This window comes from Electrona antarctica (assembly GCF_951216825.1).
Source record: "Electrona antarctica genome assembly, chromosome: 1".
Taxonomy (NCBI): Eukaryota; Metazoa; Chordata; class Actinopteri; order Myctophiformes; family Myctophidae; genus Electrona; species Electrona antarctica.
The window spans coordinates 6,965,689-6,984,792 of NC_136806.1; the positions used below are offsets into that span (position 1 = coordinate 6,965,689).

Below are 19,104 nucleotides of genomic sequence, written 5' to 3' on the forward strand. Positions count from 1 at the left end.
CACTGTGATCTTGTAGATCTCAGATTTTCAAAGGACTTTAAATGTGACATTCTGCATAATGCCTACTTTTACTTTTGGCACTTGGCTGCCAATACTTTTGTACTTTTACTCAAGTAAATTTTGAACACCAGACTTTGGGGCGACTCACACGTGCACAACAGATTGATGTATGCTTGTTGTATGAGATGTATAGCTGATGCAAGCTCGCAATGCATTTCCAATGGGAGTAACATGGTTTGACACAACATTTGTGTTGTATGAGGGGGAGGGGGGGCAGTCGAAACACAGCCGAAAGCCATACAACACAAATGTTGTGTCAAACCATGTGACTCCCATTGGAAATGCATTGCGAGCTTGCATCAGCTATACATCTCATACAACAAGCATGCATCAATGTTGTATGCTAGATGTAAAGGTGTGAGTCGGGCCTTTTACTTGTGAGAAGAGTATTTCCACTGATACTTTCACTCAAGTAAAACATTTGAGTAGACCTACTTCTTCCACTACTGGACACACATACAAATTCAGGCAAAAACTAGCTTAATAAACACATTCAAAATGTATGTTTTATTGAAATGCTCTACTCTATTTAATTTGCACAAACCTATATATACAGTATATTATTCCAATGACATAAAAGTGTAATGTTGTCATTTTTCAGTATAATAACATCAAAGAATCATTTCATTTGTACCATTCACTGTATTATCCTAACAATACTTAAACATCATCCATAATACAAATCGATCTGGAAATAAAGTGCCTCTTTCGATGGTAAATGTTCTACGGTCGTCAGATGTGATTTCTTTAACACTCCCATCGCCCAGAACGAAGTTCTTTGTCCTTTCTATTAGTAACGCCCGATGCCCAGGACGAAGTATTGTCCTAAAGACGAAGTTTATTGATACGAGAACAGATCGCATGGCTGTATAGCCCAGGCGCGCCTGCTGGGCTCTCCTCTGTGACGCGCAAGAGTGAGGCGTCATCGAAAAACTCCCTCCCCTGTTTAGCTGATGAAAACGAAAATCTTAAAACGTTCATAAATCGCGATCTAAATCATCCCGTCTTTTTCTGAAAAGACGGGATGTGTTAGACGGCGCTCTGCGGTCCAGTCGCTAGTCTCGATAGATTTATTCTTGTCTCCCGTTGTTGTCGATCGACTCTATAGTGCTGTGGCTATTGTTAGCTGCTACACAACATCATGAACTTCCGGCCGGTCCGTCCGGAAAAGGCGTGTTTATAAATCGACTGGGCGCATGAATGTAATGGATTAAATAGTTCCGGGCAATTAAAGTGTTAACCCATTTAGGCCAGACGTCAAAAAAAAGAAGAAAAAAAGTCTTCTAAATCCTGACAGTTTTCTGAAATACCTGTTTCTATGTCAGTGGTGCTCAACATATGTAATTGGCCACCAACCCCCATTTGAAAATATATTGTTCCATGTATGTTGTTTTAACTCAAATCTTTGCTTCTGGAGGGTCCCTGGAACAACATATTTTGAGATGGGGGTCGCAGGCCAAACTATTGACATAGAAACATGGGTTTTTCAGAAAACTGTTAGGATTTAGAAATCATTTGTAGAATCGTCCTCGGGTCTAAATGGGTTAACATAGCACCAGAGCTAGCCACTTACGTTGTTGTATAATAATAAATGGCAAAAATAGCCACAAGCCCGACCTCGCCATTTCCCGCCATTTTGAAACGTTTTTGAATGATTTTAGCCCGCAATGACCTGCCTGAAATCAGGACACCTGGGTTAAGATCACCCAGGCAGCATGATGTAAACATGATTATACTAGCTACCCTAGATGCTTACGTTTCATGATGTAAACATGATTATACTAGCTACCCTAGATGCTTACGTTTCATGATGTAAACATGATTATACTAGCTACCCTAGATGCTTACGTTTCATGATGTAAACATGATTATACTAGCTACCCTAGATGCTTACGTTTCATGATGTAAACATGATTATACTAGCTACCCTAGATGCTTACGTTTCATGATGTAAACATGATTATACTAGCTACCCTAGATGCTTACGTTTCATGATGTAAACATGATTATACTAGCTACCCTAGATGCTTACGTTTCATGATGTAAACATGATTATACTAGCTACCCTAGATGCTTACGTTTCATGATGTAAACATGATTATACTAGCTACCCTAGATGCTTACGTTTCATGATGTAAACATGATTATACTAGCTACACTAGATGCTTACGTTTCATGATGTAAACATGATTATACTAGCTATACCCTAGATGCTTACGTTTCATGATGTAAACATGATTATACTAGCTACCCTAGATGCTTACGTTTCTAAACTATACATACATTTTAACATCTCATTTCCATTTCATGTTACATATTCATGCGTGGGTCCTTTGAGAACCACGGCTTCAGAACAGTGGTTCTCCTGGGCCGTGGCTCAGCGGTCCAGGCACCTTGGCCGGTAGTCAGAGTCTGGCAGTGTGCCGCGGGTTCGACTCCCGATCCCGACGGCCTTTACTGCATGTCTTCCCCCCATTTCCTGTCAGCCTGTCTGTCCCTCTATAAAAAATATAAAATAAAGGTGAAAGCCGAAAAAAAGAAAAGAAAAAAAGAACAGTGGTTCTCAACCTGTCCAGGCTGTGACCACTAGGCATCACGTCTAGTTTGACTCGGTTCCACAGATAAATACTGTGAAAATACAAGTGGATTTGTTTTTACGCCCTGGAATGGATACCCCGGCTTCAGACGCGCCTCCTCAGGAGACCTGGCTCAGATCTGAACCCATTTGGTTTGGCGTTTATAGGAACCCGTTGTGACCGCATGCCTCTCGCTGACGTCGACCCCCAGGCAGGGTTCGAACCCACAACCTTCCGCATGAAAGGTATATGTATATATCTAATATGCTCTAACCACTACACTAGGGCAGCCCTACTTTGAAAATACTAATAGCCAATCAATGTTTGCCTCTTTCTTATATTATTTGACAATTTGGCCAATGTTTGTAGTGTATAGTTTGGCTTTTAAAGTTAGTTATTAAATTGTCACTTTACTCTACTGTCATCTCATGTGGAGACCCGAAGGTTGAGGACCAGTGTTTTTTTTAGAACATTGTATCACAGTGGGGAAGTGGTAAAAAAAACATCACACACACACAAAACCCCAACAAATCATCAACAAGCTAGAACTGCGTACTGTGCAGGGCCGCTGCCAGACTGTCGTCATCGTCTACGTACTCTTGCTCCGCTGTTTGTTCTCCGTGGGGCGAAGGCTGCAGTCCGCTCTGGGTCAGGTACTGGCTGCACGCACAGAAGTTAAGGTAAAAGGTGGACGAGAGGCCGGCGATGTCCGTGGAGATGTAGGGCAGAACCTCCGGGGACGCCTGGTTGTAGTAACCGATCTGGAATCAGAGTGGCGGCGACGTTTTAGAGTTCCTCGACTAGAACTACGACGAAAAATGTTCGTCAACTAGCTTTTTTCACTGACTGTCATTTTGTGTTTGGTTTAAAAGCAGGACAGACTGATCTACAAAAGCCTGTTTTTCTTATACTTAGGGACTCTAAACCGCCTCATGGAGGGCAACAGTTAATATTCGTTTCCTACATGCACACACGGACAAACTCTTACCAGTGAAGTATTGTGGCTGGTCTCCAGTATAGTGAACACTTACCAGTGAAGTATTGTGGCTGGTCTCCAGTATAACACTTACCAGTGAAGTATTGTGGCTGGTCTCCAGTATAACACTTACCAGTGAAGTATTGTGGCTGGTCTCCAGTATAGTGAACACTTACCAGTGAAGTATTGTGGCTGGTCTCCAGTATAACACTTACCAGTGAAGTATTGTGGCTGGTCTCCAGTATAGTGAACACTTACCAGTGAAGTATTGTGGCTGGTCTCCAGTATAACACTTACCAGTGAAGTATTGTGGCTGGTCTCCAGTATAACACTTACCAGTGAAGTATTGTGGCTGGTCTCCAGTATAACACTTACCAGTGAAGTATTGTGGCTGGTCTCCAGTATAACACTTACCAGTGAAGTATTGTGGCTGGTCTCCAGTATAACACTTACCAGTGAAGTATTGTGGCTGGTCTCCAGTATAACACTTACCAGTGAAGTATTGTGGCTGGTCTCCAGTATAACACTTACCAGTGAAGTATTGTGGCTGGTCTCCAGTATAGTGAACACTTACCAGTGAAGTATTGTGGCTGGTCTCCAGTATAGTAAACACTTACCAGTGAAGTATTGTGACTGGTCTCCAGTATAGTGAAGCCTGCACACACACACTCTCCACGGTTGTACTCCTCTGTGGGGGGGTGCGTAGGCAGGGACACGGAGCGCAGCGCGATGACGTACGGGTCCCTGTGAAGGACAAATCACAGCCACGGTTCACCACCAGTGCTGCAGGATACAGTTCACAGAACACGTTCAACTCATTTAGGCCTGACCTCAAAATTTTAAAAAAAATCTTCTAAATCCTCCAGTTTTCTGAAATAAATATTTTCACGATTTTTCAAAAAATAGCAGACCTACAAGCTCGTAGCACGCCACTCGGTGGCGCGCTATGAGCTTGTAGATCTGCTATTTTTCAATAGCTAAAGTATAACACAATGCTTAGTTAAAACACCAAAAGGGGTTCCCGTCCAGAATGGGTTAATGACTGGGCCTGGGCAAGTCTAGGTGGAACCGAGTCCAGACGGATATTATCCTTAGAGTGGCCACTAGGGGGCGGCGGTGGATCAGGGGTAGAGTGGCCCATAGAGTATATAAAAGGATAGAGACTTATGTGGCGCGAAGCTCCGCCCCTTGGAGTGGCCGGATGGTAACCGCAAGGTTGCCAGTTCAAAGTGTCCTTGAGCAAGACTCTGAACCCCTAATTGTCTCCACCAGGCCGAAGGCATGGGGAGAGAGTATGTTTTGCACTCCGTCCGTGTGTGTGTGTGTGTGTCCGTGTGTGTGTCCGTCCTTCCGTCCGTCTGTTACCAGCTAATCTCCGGCACCGTTAACCCGGTCGATGCCAAACTTTGCCTACGCACTCCATGGATGCCAACGATGAACCTCTGCCACACATTTTCCAGAACGGCCTGTTATAGCGCCACCATGAGGCAGCTTTTCACATTTTTTACCTAAAACTGCACCGATCTGCGTGAAACGTTGCATGCACACTCCCTAGAGGCCAAGGACAAACCTTTGACCTGCATTTTCCGCATCTGCCTTTTATAGCGCCACCAGGAGGCCGACTTTTGTAAAACACATTTTTTGATATTACTCCTCCAGATTCTGTCCAAGAATCTCACAAATCGTTACACAGTATCTCTATGGTCATGTGCTCAAGTCGGATCTGTCCGATATTTCATATTCCATCCTAATTGGCTATAATTGGCTTTCAAAGTTTGTAAGATTGCCCCGTTTTGAACAAAAGCCTCAAATCATGAACGCAGCATGCAATTTACGTGAAATCTTTCACACATTTTCTTACTAGGCTGAGGAATATATCCCACCCTTTTCACATTGGCCTGTTATAGCCCCACCAACAGGTTGATTTTTGCAAAACACATTTTTGGAACAAAATGACTCAAATCATCCAATTGCCATCAAAGGCGTATGAAGAAATGGCACCCTTTTCACATTGGTGACCACCATGACCTGATGAAGATCGGATAGATCGAAACTTTGTCATTTTCAATAAAGAACGTCTTGCTTATACCCATGGTGTGCGGGCTCCATCCATATCCTACCCTTTTCACATTGGCCTGTTATAGCGCCACCAGGAGGCCACAACCTGACCTGCCCTGGTGGAGACCTGTGCCCCGAGGGGCACTTTTTCTAGTTGCTCCTGATGTGCTGGTTGGTGCCTTGCATGGTTTCCGCCGCCATCGGTGTATGAATGTGTGTGTGAATGGGTGAATGTAATGCACAATCTATGTAAATTGCCTTGGATAAAGGCGCTATATAAATGCACCATTTACCATTTATTTTCGAAATGTGTTAAGAAAAAAACTGAAATGGCTGGAAAATGGAAATGAAGAGTTTACTTATGTCAAAAGCATTTCCGGTGGTCCCCAGCCAAAAAGGTTGAGAACCCTAGGCCTGCTGTAGCCTAAAAGGTTGAGAACCCTAGGCCTGCTGTAGCCTAAAAGGTTGAGAACCCTAGGCCTGCTGTAGCCTAAACTACTATCAATAAAGAACCCTAGGCCTGCTGTAGCCTAAAAGGTTGAGAACCCTAGGCCTGCTGTAGCCTAAACTACTATCAATAAAGAACCCTAGGCCTGCTGTAGCCTAAACTACTATCAATAAAGAACCCTAGGCCTGCTGTAGCCTATACTACTATCAATAAAGAACCCTAACCCTGCTGTAGCCTATACTACTATCAATAAAGAACCCTAGGCCTGCTGTAGCCTAAACTACTATCAATAAAGAACCCTAGGCCTGCTGTAGCCTAAACTACTATCAATAAAGAACCCTAGGCCTGCTGTAGCCTATACTACTATCAATAAAGAACCCTAACCCTGCTGTAGCCTATACTACTATCAATAAAGAACCCTAGGCCTGCTGTAGCCTATACTACTATCAATAAAGAACCCTAACCCTGCTGTAGCCTATACTACTATCAATAAAGAACCCTAGGCCTGCTGTAGCCTATACTACTATCAATAAAGAACCCTAACCCTGCTGTAGCCTATACTACTATCAATAAAGAACCCTAGGCCTGCTGTAGCCTATACTACTATCAATAAAGAACCCTAGGCCTGCTGTAGCCTATACTACTATCAATAAAGAACCCTAACCCTGCTGTAGCCTATACTACTATCAATAAAGAACCCTAACCCTGCTGTAGCCTATACTACTATCAATAAAGAACCCTAGGCCTGCTGTAGCCTAAACTACTATCAATAAAGAACCCTAGGCCTGCTGTAGCCTATACTACTATCAATAAAGAACCCTAGGCCTGCTGTAGCCTATACTACTATCAATAAAGAACCCTAGGCCTGCTGTAGCCTAAACTACTATCAATAAAGAACCCTAGGCCTGCTGTAGCCTATACTACTATCAATAAAGAACCCTAGGCCTGCTGTAGCCTATACTACTATCAATAAAGAACCCTAGGCCTGCTGTAGCCTATACTACTATCAATAAAGAACCCTAACCCTGCTGTAGCCTATACTACTATCAATAAAGAACCCTAACCCTGCTGTAGCCTATACTACTATCAATAAAGAACCCTAGGCCTGCTGTAGCCTATACTACTATCAATAAAGAACCCTAGGCCTGCTGTAGCCTATACTACTATCAATAAAGAACCCTAGGCCTGCTGTAGCCTATACTACTATCAATAAAGAACCCTAGGCCTGCTGTAGCCTATACTACTATCAATAAAGGCTAATAAGCCAGACCGAATGCAAAAAAAGCCTGCCCGGCGGATTACGGTCTGGAGAGGCTCAATTGTACGCCCATTTCCTACACCAGAGAACTGGTGTGGCCAATCGGGACACGGTATGCAAAATGGGCGGGCTTTGGTACAGCGACGTTCAATGCTTGAGACCTTTGACTGACAGTAGCTCTAACCAATTGCGTCAAAGAGAAAATGTTTGAACCCGCCCCCCGGGAAACAAGATCATCTCCGGACTCAAATACCACACAGTGTGATTTAAGTCTGGCTTATTAGCCAGGCTAGAAAAAGCCCCCAAGAATATCTTAAAAAAAGATATATATATATATAATTTAACACTAGATTGCAATATTTACTGTAGACGAGATAATATAGTCGCACTAACCCAGCACCACACGGCCGCCTCTTGGAAGCCAATAAGATGAAGTCTTGGAGAATGCCCGGGCCCTGATTGGCTGAGACTGGAGACCCACTCGCTCCGCACGTCACTGAAGGCGTCACCACGCGATACAGGAAGTTGTCATCGTCCACCCGACGAATCAGCTCACACGTCCTGGTCAGGGAATTAATTCACAGCCAGGACAATGAAAGTAAAGACTGTGTGTGTGTGAATGAAAGCTGTGTGTGTGTGTGTGTGTGTGTGTGTGTGTGTGTGTGTGTGTGTGTGTGTGTGTGCAATACAAATCCCGAAATGAACCAGTGTTGATTTTGACAGAAAGTTTTAGTCTTTTTTCTTTTTTTTTTAATCATACTTTAGTCATCTGAAAAGTTTAGTTTTAGTCTAGTTTCAGTCGACTAAATACCATTAGATTATAGTCGACTAAATACCATTAGATTTTAGTCGACTAACATGTATGTTGGCGTTTTGATGGCATCGTAATGGCTGATTTTACACTTGGTTGCCAGCTGAAAATAGCACCCGAGCGCAACCAAACATAAAATTAATTGTCTTCTAGTTCTTCTGGATCTCTTCTCCACTAGTCCCTCCTTAATATTTTAGTCTAGTTTATATTTGTTGACGAAATTTTCAATAGGGTACGCGCATCATACCCAGAAGTTATGTGGGAACGCCTACTAAGTGGCCAAAAATTGCTTTTTGGCCTTGACAACCCATACTGTACATCCAAACAGAAAGAAGAATCTGATTGCATTAAACGGATGAAATGGAGTGGACCCTATTGTAAACAAGTGTAGTGCTTTATTGGGTCGTCCACTCACAGTTAACAGTTTTTTGTATTGAGTTGTGATTGAAATGTACTGTAATTCTGCAAACTGTGTTAATAAATACTTCAATCAATCAATCAGGCAGTAATCACCTTACAGTAATAATAACCAGTAAGACGCCCTGAGGGCGAGAAGCGACCTCGCCCTAGTGGGCGAGGTCGCGCTGAAACAACAGAGCTTCTTAATATGGCACAGTTGAGAAGCAGCAGTTAAACTATTAATCTGGTGTCAGTGAGGTCAGATGTAGAGTTGCTGGCCGGCTCAATTATGCAGATCTAGTATGTCAAACAAACTATGTATGGCAGTAGTAATAATAATAATAATAATAATAATCTTACTGATAATGCTTGTCCCATGTGGGTCTGTTCTGCAGCTCCGCCAGCAGACTGAAGGCCCTCTTGGCAGGAACGTCAACCTCCGCCTCCACCTTGAAGCTCAGCACTGACTTCTGCTCCATGGTGTACAGATGGACCTAAAACAGACCGACAGGGAACCACATTATCTTCTGCTCCATGGTGTACAGATGGACCTAAAACAGACAGAACCACATTATCTTCTGCTCCATGGTGTACAGATGGACCTAAAACAGACAGAACCACATTATCTTCTGCTCCATGGTGTACAGAGTGACCTAAAACAGACAGAACCACATTATCTTCTGCTCCATGGTGTACAGAGTGACCTAAAACAGACAGAACCACATTATCTTCTGCTCCATGGTGTACAGAGTGACCTAAAACAGACAGAACCACATTATCTTCTGCTCCATGGTGTAGAGATGGACCTAAAACAGACAGAACCACATTAACTTCTGCTCCATGGTGTAGAGATGGACCTAAAACAGACAGAACCACATTATCTTCTGCTCCATGGTGTACAGAGTGACCTAAAACAGAACCAGAACCACATTATCTTCTGCTCCATGGTGTAGAGATGGACCTAAAACAGACAGAACCAGAACCACATTATCTTCTGCTCCATGGTGTACAGAGTGACCTAAAACAGACAGAACCACATTATTTTCTGCTCCATGGTGTACAGAGTGACCTAAAACATGGTGTACAGAGTGACCTAAAACATGGTGTACAGAGTGACCTAAAACATGGTGTACAGAGTGACCTAAAACAGAACCAGAACCACATTCTCTTCTGCTCCATGGTGTACAGAGTGACCTAAAACAGACAGAACCAGAACCACATTATCTTCTGCTCCATGGTGTACAGAGTGACCTAAAACAGACCCAGAACCACATTAGCTTCTGCTCCATGGTGTACAGAGTGACCTAAAACAGAACCAGAACCACATTATCTTCTGCTCCATGGTGTACAGATGGACCTAAAACAGAACCAGAACCACATTATCTTCTGCTCCATGGTGTACAGATGGACCTAAAACAGACAGAACCACATTAACTTCTGCTCCATGGTGTACAGATGGACCTAAAACAGAACCAGAACCACATTATCTTCTGCTCCATGGTGTAGAGATGGACCTAAAACAGACAGAACCACATTATCTTCTGCTCCATGGTGTACAGAGTGACCTAAAACATGGTGTACAGAGTGACCTAAAACATGGTGTACAGAGTGACCTAAAACAGAACCAGAACCACATTATCTTCTGCTCCATGGTGTAGAGATGGACCTAAAACAGACAGAACCAGAACCACATTATCTTCTGCTCCATGGTGTACAGAGTGACCTAAAACAGACAGAACCACATTATTTTCTGCTCCATGGTGTACAGAGTGACCTAAAACAGAACCAGAACCACATTCTCTTCTGCTCCATGGTGTACAGAGTGACCTAAAACAGACAGAACCAGAACCACATTCTCTTCTGCTCCATGGTGTACAGATGGACCTAAAACAGAACCAGAACCACATTATCTTCTGCTCCATGGTGTACAGAGTGACCTAAAACAGACCCAGAACCACATTATCTTCTGCTCCATGGTGTACAGAGTGACCTAAAACAGAACCAGAACCACATTATCTTCTGCTCCATGGTGTACAGAGTGACCTAAAACAGACAGAACCACATTATCTTCTGCTCCATGGTGTACAGAGTGACCTAAAACAGAACCAGAACCACATTATCTTCTGCTCCATGGTGTACAGATGGACCTAAAACAGACAGAACCACATTAACTTCTGCTCCATGGTGTAGAGATGGACCTAAAACAGACAGAACCACATTATCTTCTGCTCCATGGTGTAGAGATGGACCTAAAACAGACAGAACCACATTATTTTCTGCTCCATGGTGTACAGAGTGACCTAAAACATGGTGTACAGAGTGACCTAAAACATGGTGTACAGAGTGACCTAAAACATGGTGTACAGAGTGACCTAAAACAGAACCAGAACCACATTATCTTCTGCTCCATGGTGTACAGAGTGACCTAAAACAGACAGAACCAGAACCACATTATCTTCTGCTCCATGGTGTACAGAGTGACCTAAAACAGACAGAACCAGAACCACATTATCTTCTGCTCCATGGTGTACAGAGTGACCTAAAACAGACAGAACCACATTATCTTCTGCTCCATGGTGTACAGATGGACCTAAAACAGAACCAGAACCACATTATCTTCTGCTCCATGGTGTACAGAGTGACCTAAAACAGACAGAACCACATTATCTTCTGCTCCATGGTGTACAGAGTGACCTAAAACAGAACCAGAACCACATTATCTTCTGCTCCATGGTGTACAGAGTGACCTAAAACAGAACCAGAACCACATTATCTTCTGCTCCATGGTGTAGAGATGGACCTAAAACAGACAGAACCAGAACCACATTATCTTCTGCTCCATGGTGTACAGAGTGACCTAAAACAGACCCAGAACCACATTATCTTCTGCTCCATGGTGTACAGAGTGACCTAAAACAAACAGAACCACATTATCTTCTGCTCTCCATGGTGTAAAGATGGACCTAAAACAGAACCAGAACCACATTATCTTCTGCTCCATGGTGTACAGAGTGACCTAAAACAGACAGAACCACATTATCTTCTGCTCCATGGTGTACAGATGGACCTAAAACAGACAGAACCAGAACCACATTATCTTCTGCTCCATGGTGTAGAGATGGACCTAAAACAGAACCAGAACCACATTAACTTCAGCTCCATGGTGTACAGAGTGACCTAAAACAGACAGAACCACATTATCTTCTGCTCCATGGTGTACAGAGTGACCTAAAACAGACAGAACCAGAACCACATTATCTTCTGCTCCATGGTGTACAGAGTGACCTAAAACAGACAGAACCACATTATCTTCAGCTCCATGGTGTAAAGATGGACCTAAAACAGAACCAGAACCACATTATCTTCAGCTCCATGGTGTACAGAGTGACCTAAAACAGACAGAACCACATTATCTTCAGCTCCATGGTGTACAGAGTGACCTAAAACAGACAGAACCACATTATCTTCTGCTCCATGGTGTACAGATGGACCTAAAACAGACAGAACCAGAACCACATTATCTTCTGCTCCATGGTGTACAGAGTGACCTAAAACAGAACCAGAACCACATTATCTTCTGCTCCATGGTGTACAGAGTGACCTAAAACAGAACCAGAACCACATTATCTTCTGCTCCATGGTGTACAGAGTGACCTAAAACAGACAGAACCACATTATCTTCTGCTCCATGGTGTACAGATGGACCTAAAACAGACCCAGAACCACATTATCTTCTGCTCCATGGTGTACAGAGTGACCTAAAACAGAACCAGAACCACATTATTTTCTGCTCCATGGTGTACAGATGGACCTAAAACAGAACCAGAACCACATTATTTTCTGCTCCATGGTGTACAGATGGACCTAAAACAGAACCAGAACCACATTATTTTCTGCTCCATGGTGTACAGATGGACCTAAAACAGACGGCCATGGAACCACATTCTAGTACCCATGTTTCTATGTCAGTGGCTCTCAAAGGTTTTCACGTCAAGGACCCCAAAAATTATATGTAATTGGCCATCTGAAAATATGTTGTTCCAGGGACACCCAGAAGCAAAGATTTGGGTTAAAAACATTTGCTTTGAAAGATAAAAAATAGCAGATCTACAAGCTCGTAGCCTAGACTATTCTGGATTATACTGTGGTAGAAGAGAAAGAAGAGGACAGACAATACCTTGTCTTTCTCGGAGCTGAGGATCCAGTTGTTTCTCGCTGCCAGCATCGACAGAGCCGAGACGTTGTTGTAGCTGAGATACACCTGGAATCAGAACCAAATGGACCCGCATTACCAATAAACAGAGATACACCTGGAATCACATGCAAGCAGAACCAAATGGACCCGCATTACCAATAAACAGAACACGGCCATGGCTTGCTACCATATGTGACCAGATTTGACTGAGAGCCTGCCATCGCGCAAATTCCAGCTTTTCACCAGAGGGGAACACTTTTAGTTTTTTCCCCAAAATGAGTTAATTGCAGAGGAAGACTCTTCACATACTAGAGCATGTCTGAAATAAATGTCAGAGCTGAAATCGACATGTAAATATGAAATAAATTAAACATGTAGCTATGTGTAATGTTAAGAGTCCACAGCAGTGAACCTTTCAAGCCTGTTTTCTCAACTCACTGTTTTCTGCAAGACATTACTCTATAAGCCATATCTCCAAAACTGGTGGGTCAAACTGAACAACCAATACGTCAATTTGAAGCTATGATTCCCTGCTTTCATATGACATGAATAAACGAAAATTCATGATTTTTTCATGTTTTTTTCTACTTTCTAAGTTTGGCCCAAAACATTGTGTTTAATTTTCATGATTTGTCACGACAAGAGTTGGCTTTGTCCGCGGCGTAAACGTCTTTAAATAAATACTTTCTGAAAAGTCTATGAGGAAAATGAACAGGGATTGCGACGCTTTATATATTATCTAACAATGAACATCATTGTTACACCATATTATATTATTAACTTATTATATTATCTTACACTATTACATTTATTATTATTGCTACTACTAGTATTTGCCTGTATTAACAACACAAACACTGTATTGCACAACACGTCATAACCACATTATCATTGTCATAAACAATGTTGGCTATAACTTCAAGGCTGCAGTGCTACCATAAAGATTTAAGCCAGTCCTACTCAACCTGCGGCCCCTGCTTAACCCATTCTGGGGCGGGAATCCCTTTTGGTGTTTTAAGCATTAAGTTATGCTTTAGCTGTTGAAAAATAGCAGATCTACAAGCTCAGTGCCGCGCTATGAACTTGTAGGTCTCCTATTTTTGAAAAATCTTGAAAATGTGCCTGAAATCATTGAATATATATTCTTTCAGAGTGAGTTTTTAAACTCAAATCTTTTTCAGATGGGGTTCGGCGGCCAATGTCATATATATTTGGGGGTCCTTGACATGAATATGTTTGAGAACGACTGACATAGAAACATGTTTTTTTCAGAAAACTGTCAGGATTTAGAATACTTTTTTTCCCCCCGACGTCAGGCCTAAATGGGTTAATCAATGAATCTGCGGCACATCATGGTCATACCAATAAACATATAATCCGTTATTTCCATTGTTTTGAACCAGACTGTAGGTACAGTATTGTTCATTCCATGACAAAGTGATATGGCCCCATGAGTATTAACCACTTATTTATTCACCTGGGGTAATCTGTTCGTTTTATGAAGAAGACTAATTTTGTAACTTCATCATCATTAATCACAATGTTTTTGTTCTTTGAGGTCTGGTATTAAAGATGGAAATGTGGCGTTTTACTGTGCGTTTCCTTAACCGGCTGCCTGCCGAACACGAGAACCTACTCTTTCTAACTGATCCGCCAAACGCAAATTTCTCGGGTTTGAATTGTTAAATCTATATAGTATATGAACTGAAGGCTGGTTAATGGTTACGAGGGTTTGAATTGTTTAATCTATATAGTATATGAACTGAAGGCTGGTTAATGGTTACGAGGGTTTGAATTGTTTAATCTATATAGTATATGAACTGAAGGCTGGTTAATGGTTACGAGGCTTTTATTATCATATCAGTGGAGGACTTAACCCATTCAGGCCTGACGTCGAAATTTAAAAAAAAAAGTTTTCTAAATCATGACAATTTTTGGAAAGAAAAAGGCACATTTTAACGATTTTTCAAAAATAGCAGATCTACAAGTTCATAGCGCGCCACTCGGTGGCGCGCTATGAGCTTGTAGATCTGCTATTTTTCAATAGCTAAATTATAACATAATGTTTAAAACACCAAAAGGGGTTCCCGCCCAAAATGGGTTAATGGTTAATGTGGTTAAACGCTAACGTGACATGGATGCGTTCCAGGTCTCAATGGATTAAAGGTCATTTTTTTAACGTCTCCTTTGGCTTTGTGTGTTTTGCTATTTTACAGTCATTTGAATGAATGATATATAGATGAAATCTGAACCCCACCTGGTTTCCCAGATCCCAAGGCACCGACAGGGGAACCTCCGCCTGTTTGCGCGAAATGATGTACTTCCTGAAACAACAAGTCACATTTATAAGGCCTTTGGATGGACCATTGTTTCATGGGCTATATTTATTGGTGTGTAATACAGTGCGTTTTATACATATCTGACCAATGAAAAGCATCAACAAGAGCTTGTGAATAAATAACTACATTGGATCCATTTTGGGAAGGTATGCTGTACAAGGTTGACACCAGGAGAGATTTAGTGTGTCCCGTTATTATGTATTCCGTTATGGGACAGACCAGAGCCATAGAGTAGGACAGAGTTACAACATTGAGGGGGCAGAAAACTGGGCGCTGTTCATGCAGCCTAGACAGTTGTCATGTGTGCAACATGACAACCGTTTGAAAGTATTGTACAGTGACAACTCAAGTCTCTGCAATGTTTATGTTGTACTATTACTACACTAAAATAAAGGGATTTCAGATCATTAAAGCTGGGCTGTTGCCTGAGTTCAGTGCATTCTGCCAACTTCCGGTCCAGGACATTGTCACTCTTCGCCTAGCACGTCTTCGCCAATAGAAGTCTATGTAGGAGAGCCGCCATTGGACTGAAGCCCCATGAAGTGACCAAAAGAAGTCTATGTAGAAGAGCCGCCATTGGACTGAAGCCCCATGAAGTGACCAATAGAAGTCTATGTAGAAGAGCCGCCATTGGACTGAAGCCCCATGAAGTGACCAATAGAAGTCTATGTAGGAGAGCCGCCATTGGACTGAAGCCCCATGAAGTGACCAATAGAAGTCTATGTAGAAGAGCCGCCATTGGACTGAAGCCCCATGAAGTGACCAATAGAAGTCTATGTAGGAGAGCCGCCATTGGACTGAAGCCCCATGAAGTGACCAATAGAAGTATATGTAGGAGAGCCGCCATTGGACTGAAGCCCCATGAAGTGACCAATAGAAGTCTATGTAGAAGAGCCGCCATTGGACTGAAGCCCCATGAAGTGACCAATAGAAGTCTATGTAGAAGAGCCGCCATTGGACTGAAGCCCCATGAAGTGACCAATAGAAGTCTATGTAGAAGAGCCGCCATTGGACTGAAGCCCCATGAAGTGACCAATAGAAGTCTATGTAGAAGAGCCGCCATTGGACTGAAGCCCCATGAAGTGACCAATAGAAGTCTATGTAGGAGAGCCGCCATTGGACTGAAGCCCCATGAAGTGACCAATAGAAGTCTATGTAGAAGAGCCGCCATTGGACTGAAGCCCCGTGAAGTGACCAATAGAAGTCTATGTAGAAGAGCCGCCATTGGACTGAAGCCCCATGAAGTGACCAACAGAAGTCTATGTAGAAGAGCCGCCATTGGACTGAAGCCCCATGAAGTGACCAATAGAAGTCTATGTAGAAGAGCCGCCATTGGACTGAAGCCCCATGAAGTGAACGGAGTCGCCGTAACTCTGTCTTACTCTATGGCTCTGGTTTTGATATACTGTAGTTGCAAAAACGCTAACTGTCAATCACATCGACTACTGGCCAATCACAGCGGGGCTCTCCCTAGATTAATTGAACAAGGTGGACCCTCTTGTAAACAAGTGTAATGCTTTATGGTGTCGTCCACTCACAGCTAACAGTCTTTGTATTGAGTCGTGCTTGAATTGTACTGTGATTCTGCAAACTGTTAATAAATATTTCAATCAATCAATCAAAAAGAAGCAGGCATCTGCCTACCTGTCCAGTCTGATCTTCTTCCTGGCTGTGGCCTCGTGAAACCTCCTGCTGCCTTCCTGTACACACGCACACACGCACACACACGAAAACACGCACGCTTAACCCAACTATCTCCCAGACAGTCCCCAGTCAGAGTTAGGAGTTTGAATGAATATAGAATTATGCGCAGGATGCAATTCATATATAGATGTGAGGGGACTTCATTTAACTGACAAAAACCTTTTTGCCCACCCGACCACTATTGTGTCGGGTGGGCTGACCACCGTCTGTCCTCACCGCCGAGTTCACAATCACCATTCCGATATGAATGAGTGTGCGTGTGAAGTACAGGAATGTTCACCGTTAATACGGCTATTAAAAATGATAAGCCTCTAAAGCCGTTTCATTACCGTTAGTAACCACTTGCATTCTTAACCCATCTTGGGCGGGAACCCCTTTATGTTATACTTTAGCTATTGAAAAATAGCAGATCTACAAGCTCACAGCGCGGCACCGAGTGCCGCGCTGTGAACTTGTAGGTCTGCTATTTTTTGAAAAATCGTGAAAATGTGCCTCAAATCTTTGAATATAATAATACAGAGTGAACGTTTTTAACTCAAATCTTTGCTTCTGGGGAGGTCCCTGGAACAACATATTTTCAGATGGGGGGCGGAGGCATATTACATATAATTTTTGGGGTCATGAAATATTGAGCAACACTGATACAGAAACATGAGGTTTTTCAGAAAACTGTCAGGATTTTGAAGACGTTTTTTAAATTTCGACGTCAGGCCTAAATGGCTTAAATCATAATCCATTGCTTTGCGTTGAGAATTGCCGGCCTGATAAAAACCTGTGCTCCAGCGGCACAGTGTTTATTTTGACAGCAAGATGTGATAGTTTTTATAGTTAGTAAAAGTATAGTTAGTTGAATAAAATGTTATTTAGTTTTAGGCATATTTTAGTCTTCTTAAATGTGTAGTGTTGGTCTAGATCTAAATTTACAGTTGATTTTGTCGACTAAAATTAATTTTGGCGGGCCTTGATAGCGTCGTAATGGCAGATTTGACACTTGATTGCATGCTGAAAATAGCCAATCTGAAAGCTCACAACACGTTGCAGCACGACACATTGTGAGCTTGTAGATCTGCCATTTTCAGAGTGCAACACCCGAGCACAACCAAACATAAAATTACAGTTCTACTGGATCTGTTCGCCACTAGTCCCTCCCTAACATTTTAGTCTTAGTTTTTATTTGTTAACGAAATTGGCAATACATGTACAGTTAGTCTTCTCATCATAGCTTAGTTTTTACTTAGTTTTAGTCAGTGGAAAAAGGTAGTCGACAATCTTTTTTGTCAAAGGTTTAGTCGACGAAATCAACACCACAGCAGGCGTTTTTTGCTCAAGAAAAAGGGAAATAAGAAAAAAAAGAGAACTTTGAAAAGTTTAACACTTTGACACTAACTCTGGGGGAGCCCGGGATCGAACTGGGAACCTCAGGGTTCCCATCCAGCTGCTTTACCGGCCACTCTACCACTGAGCCACTGCCGCCCCGGATTTAAGATAGTGTGCAACTGTGCATGCCCAGTAAATACAGTCAATGACGCATGTCTGTGACGGTCAGTGACGCATTGGTGTCGCAACACCGGGCGTCACATCCGTCTGACTCACCAGGGGTTCAGGTCGTATCCGCGGCAACGTGCACGGCTTCCCGTGCGTGTCGAGCACCTCGAACGTCATGAAGGCGGAGTTTATGTGTCTGTTAGGCTCCACCCCCTGGTAGGCCTCTGTGCGCACGCCCACCTCCATACTGCAACACACGACAGACAGACAGACAGACAGACAGACAGACAGACAGACAGACAGACAGACAGACAGACAGACAGACAGACAGACAGACAGACAGACAGACAGACAGACAGACATTAACATACATGTAACTAACGTCTGGAACACTTTAGTCTCACAAGACAGACTGTTGTCTCCTACAATGTTCAAACAATGCACTGACAATCTACTCAATGGGCTATATATATATATATATATATACATACACACAGAATAACTTGCTTAAGGCTCGGTTCCATTTAGTGTGCAGTGGTTCTCAAACTGTTTCATTTCAAGGACCCCCACAACTCTGAGAGTGTACAAACGGACCCTTACGGGTCCATTTGGTTCCATTTGTACACTCTTATAGGCAATTCACACTGAGACGGACTGAATCCGTTTCATTGGAACCGTTTCCGAATACGGTTGCCTGGTCCCCGATGGCCATGATTCACATTGCCCGAGATTCAACAGCGCACCCGGGTACACTTGCACAACACACTTTGATCCTCCAGATGGTGGTGTGCTTGA

General features: G+C 42.8%; 1 protein-coding gene across 3 annotated transcripts in view; it reads right to left on the minus strand.

Moving 5' to 3' along the window:
• Positions 1-544: 544 nt before the first annotated feature.
• Positions 545-19,104, minus strand: part of acot11a (acyl-CoA thioesterase 11a) — a 33,494-nt gene continuing 14,934 nt past the window's right edge. For 2 of the 3 annotated variants that reach the window (XM_079503416.1, XM_079503415.1), the window contains exons 10-18: positions 18,418-18,556; positions 16,765-16,820; positions 15,039-15,105; positions 12,764-12,847; positions 8,947-9,080; positions 7,770-7,937; positions 4,230-4,356; positions 3,234-3,397; positions 545-2,559 (exon numbers count right to left, since the gene is read on the minus strand). In XM_079503416.1, the coding sequence (XP_079359542.1) occupies positions 2,466-2,559; positions 3,234-3,397; positions 4,230-4,356; positions 7,770-7,937; positions 8,947-9,080; positions 12,764-12,847; positions 15,039-15,105; positions 16,765-16,820; positions 18,418-18,556 (1,033 nt within the window). In that variant the 3' untranslated portion in view covers positions 545-2,465. Of the gene's footprint in view, positions 3,398-4,229; positions 4,357-7,769; positions 7,938-8,946; positions 9,081-12,763; positions 12,848-15,038; positions 15,106-16,764; positions 16,821-18,417; positions 18,557-19,104 lie in introns of all 3 variants that reach the window. The other variant, XM_079503417.1, reaches the window with a different exon arrangement.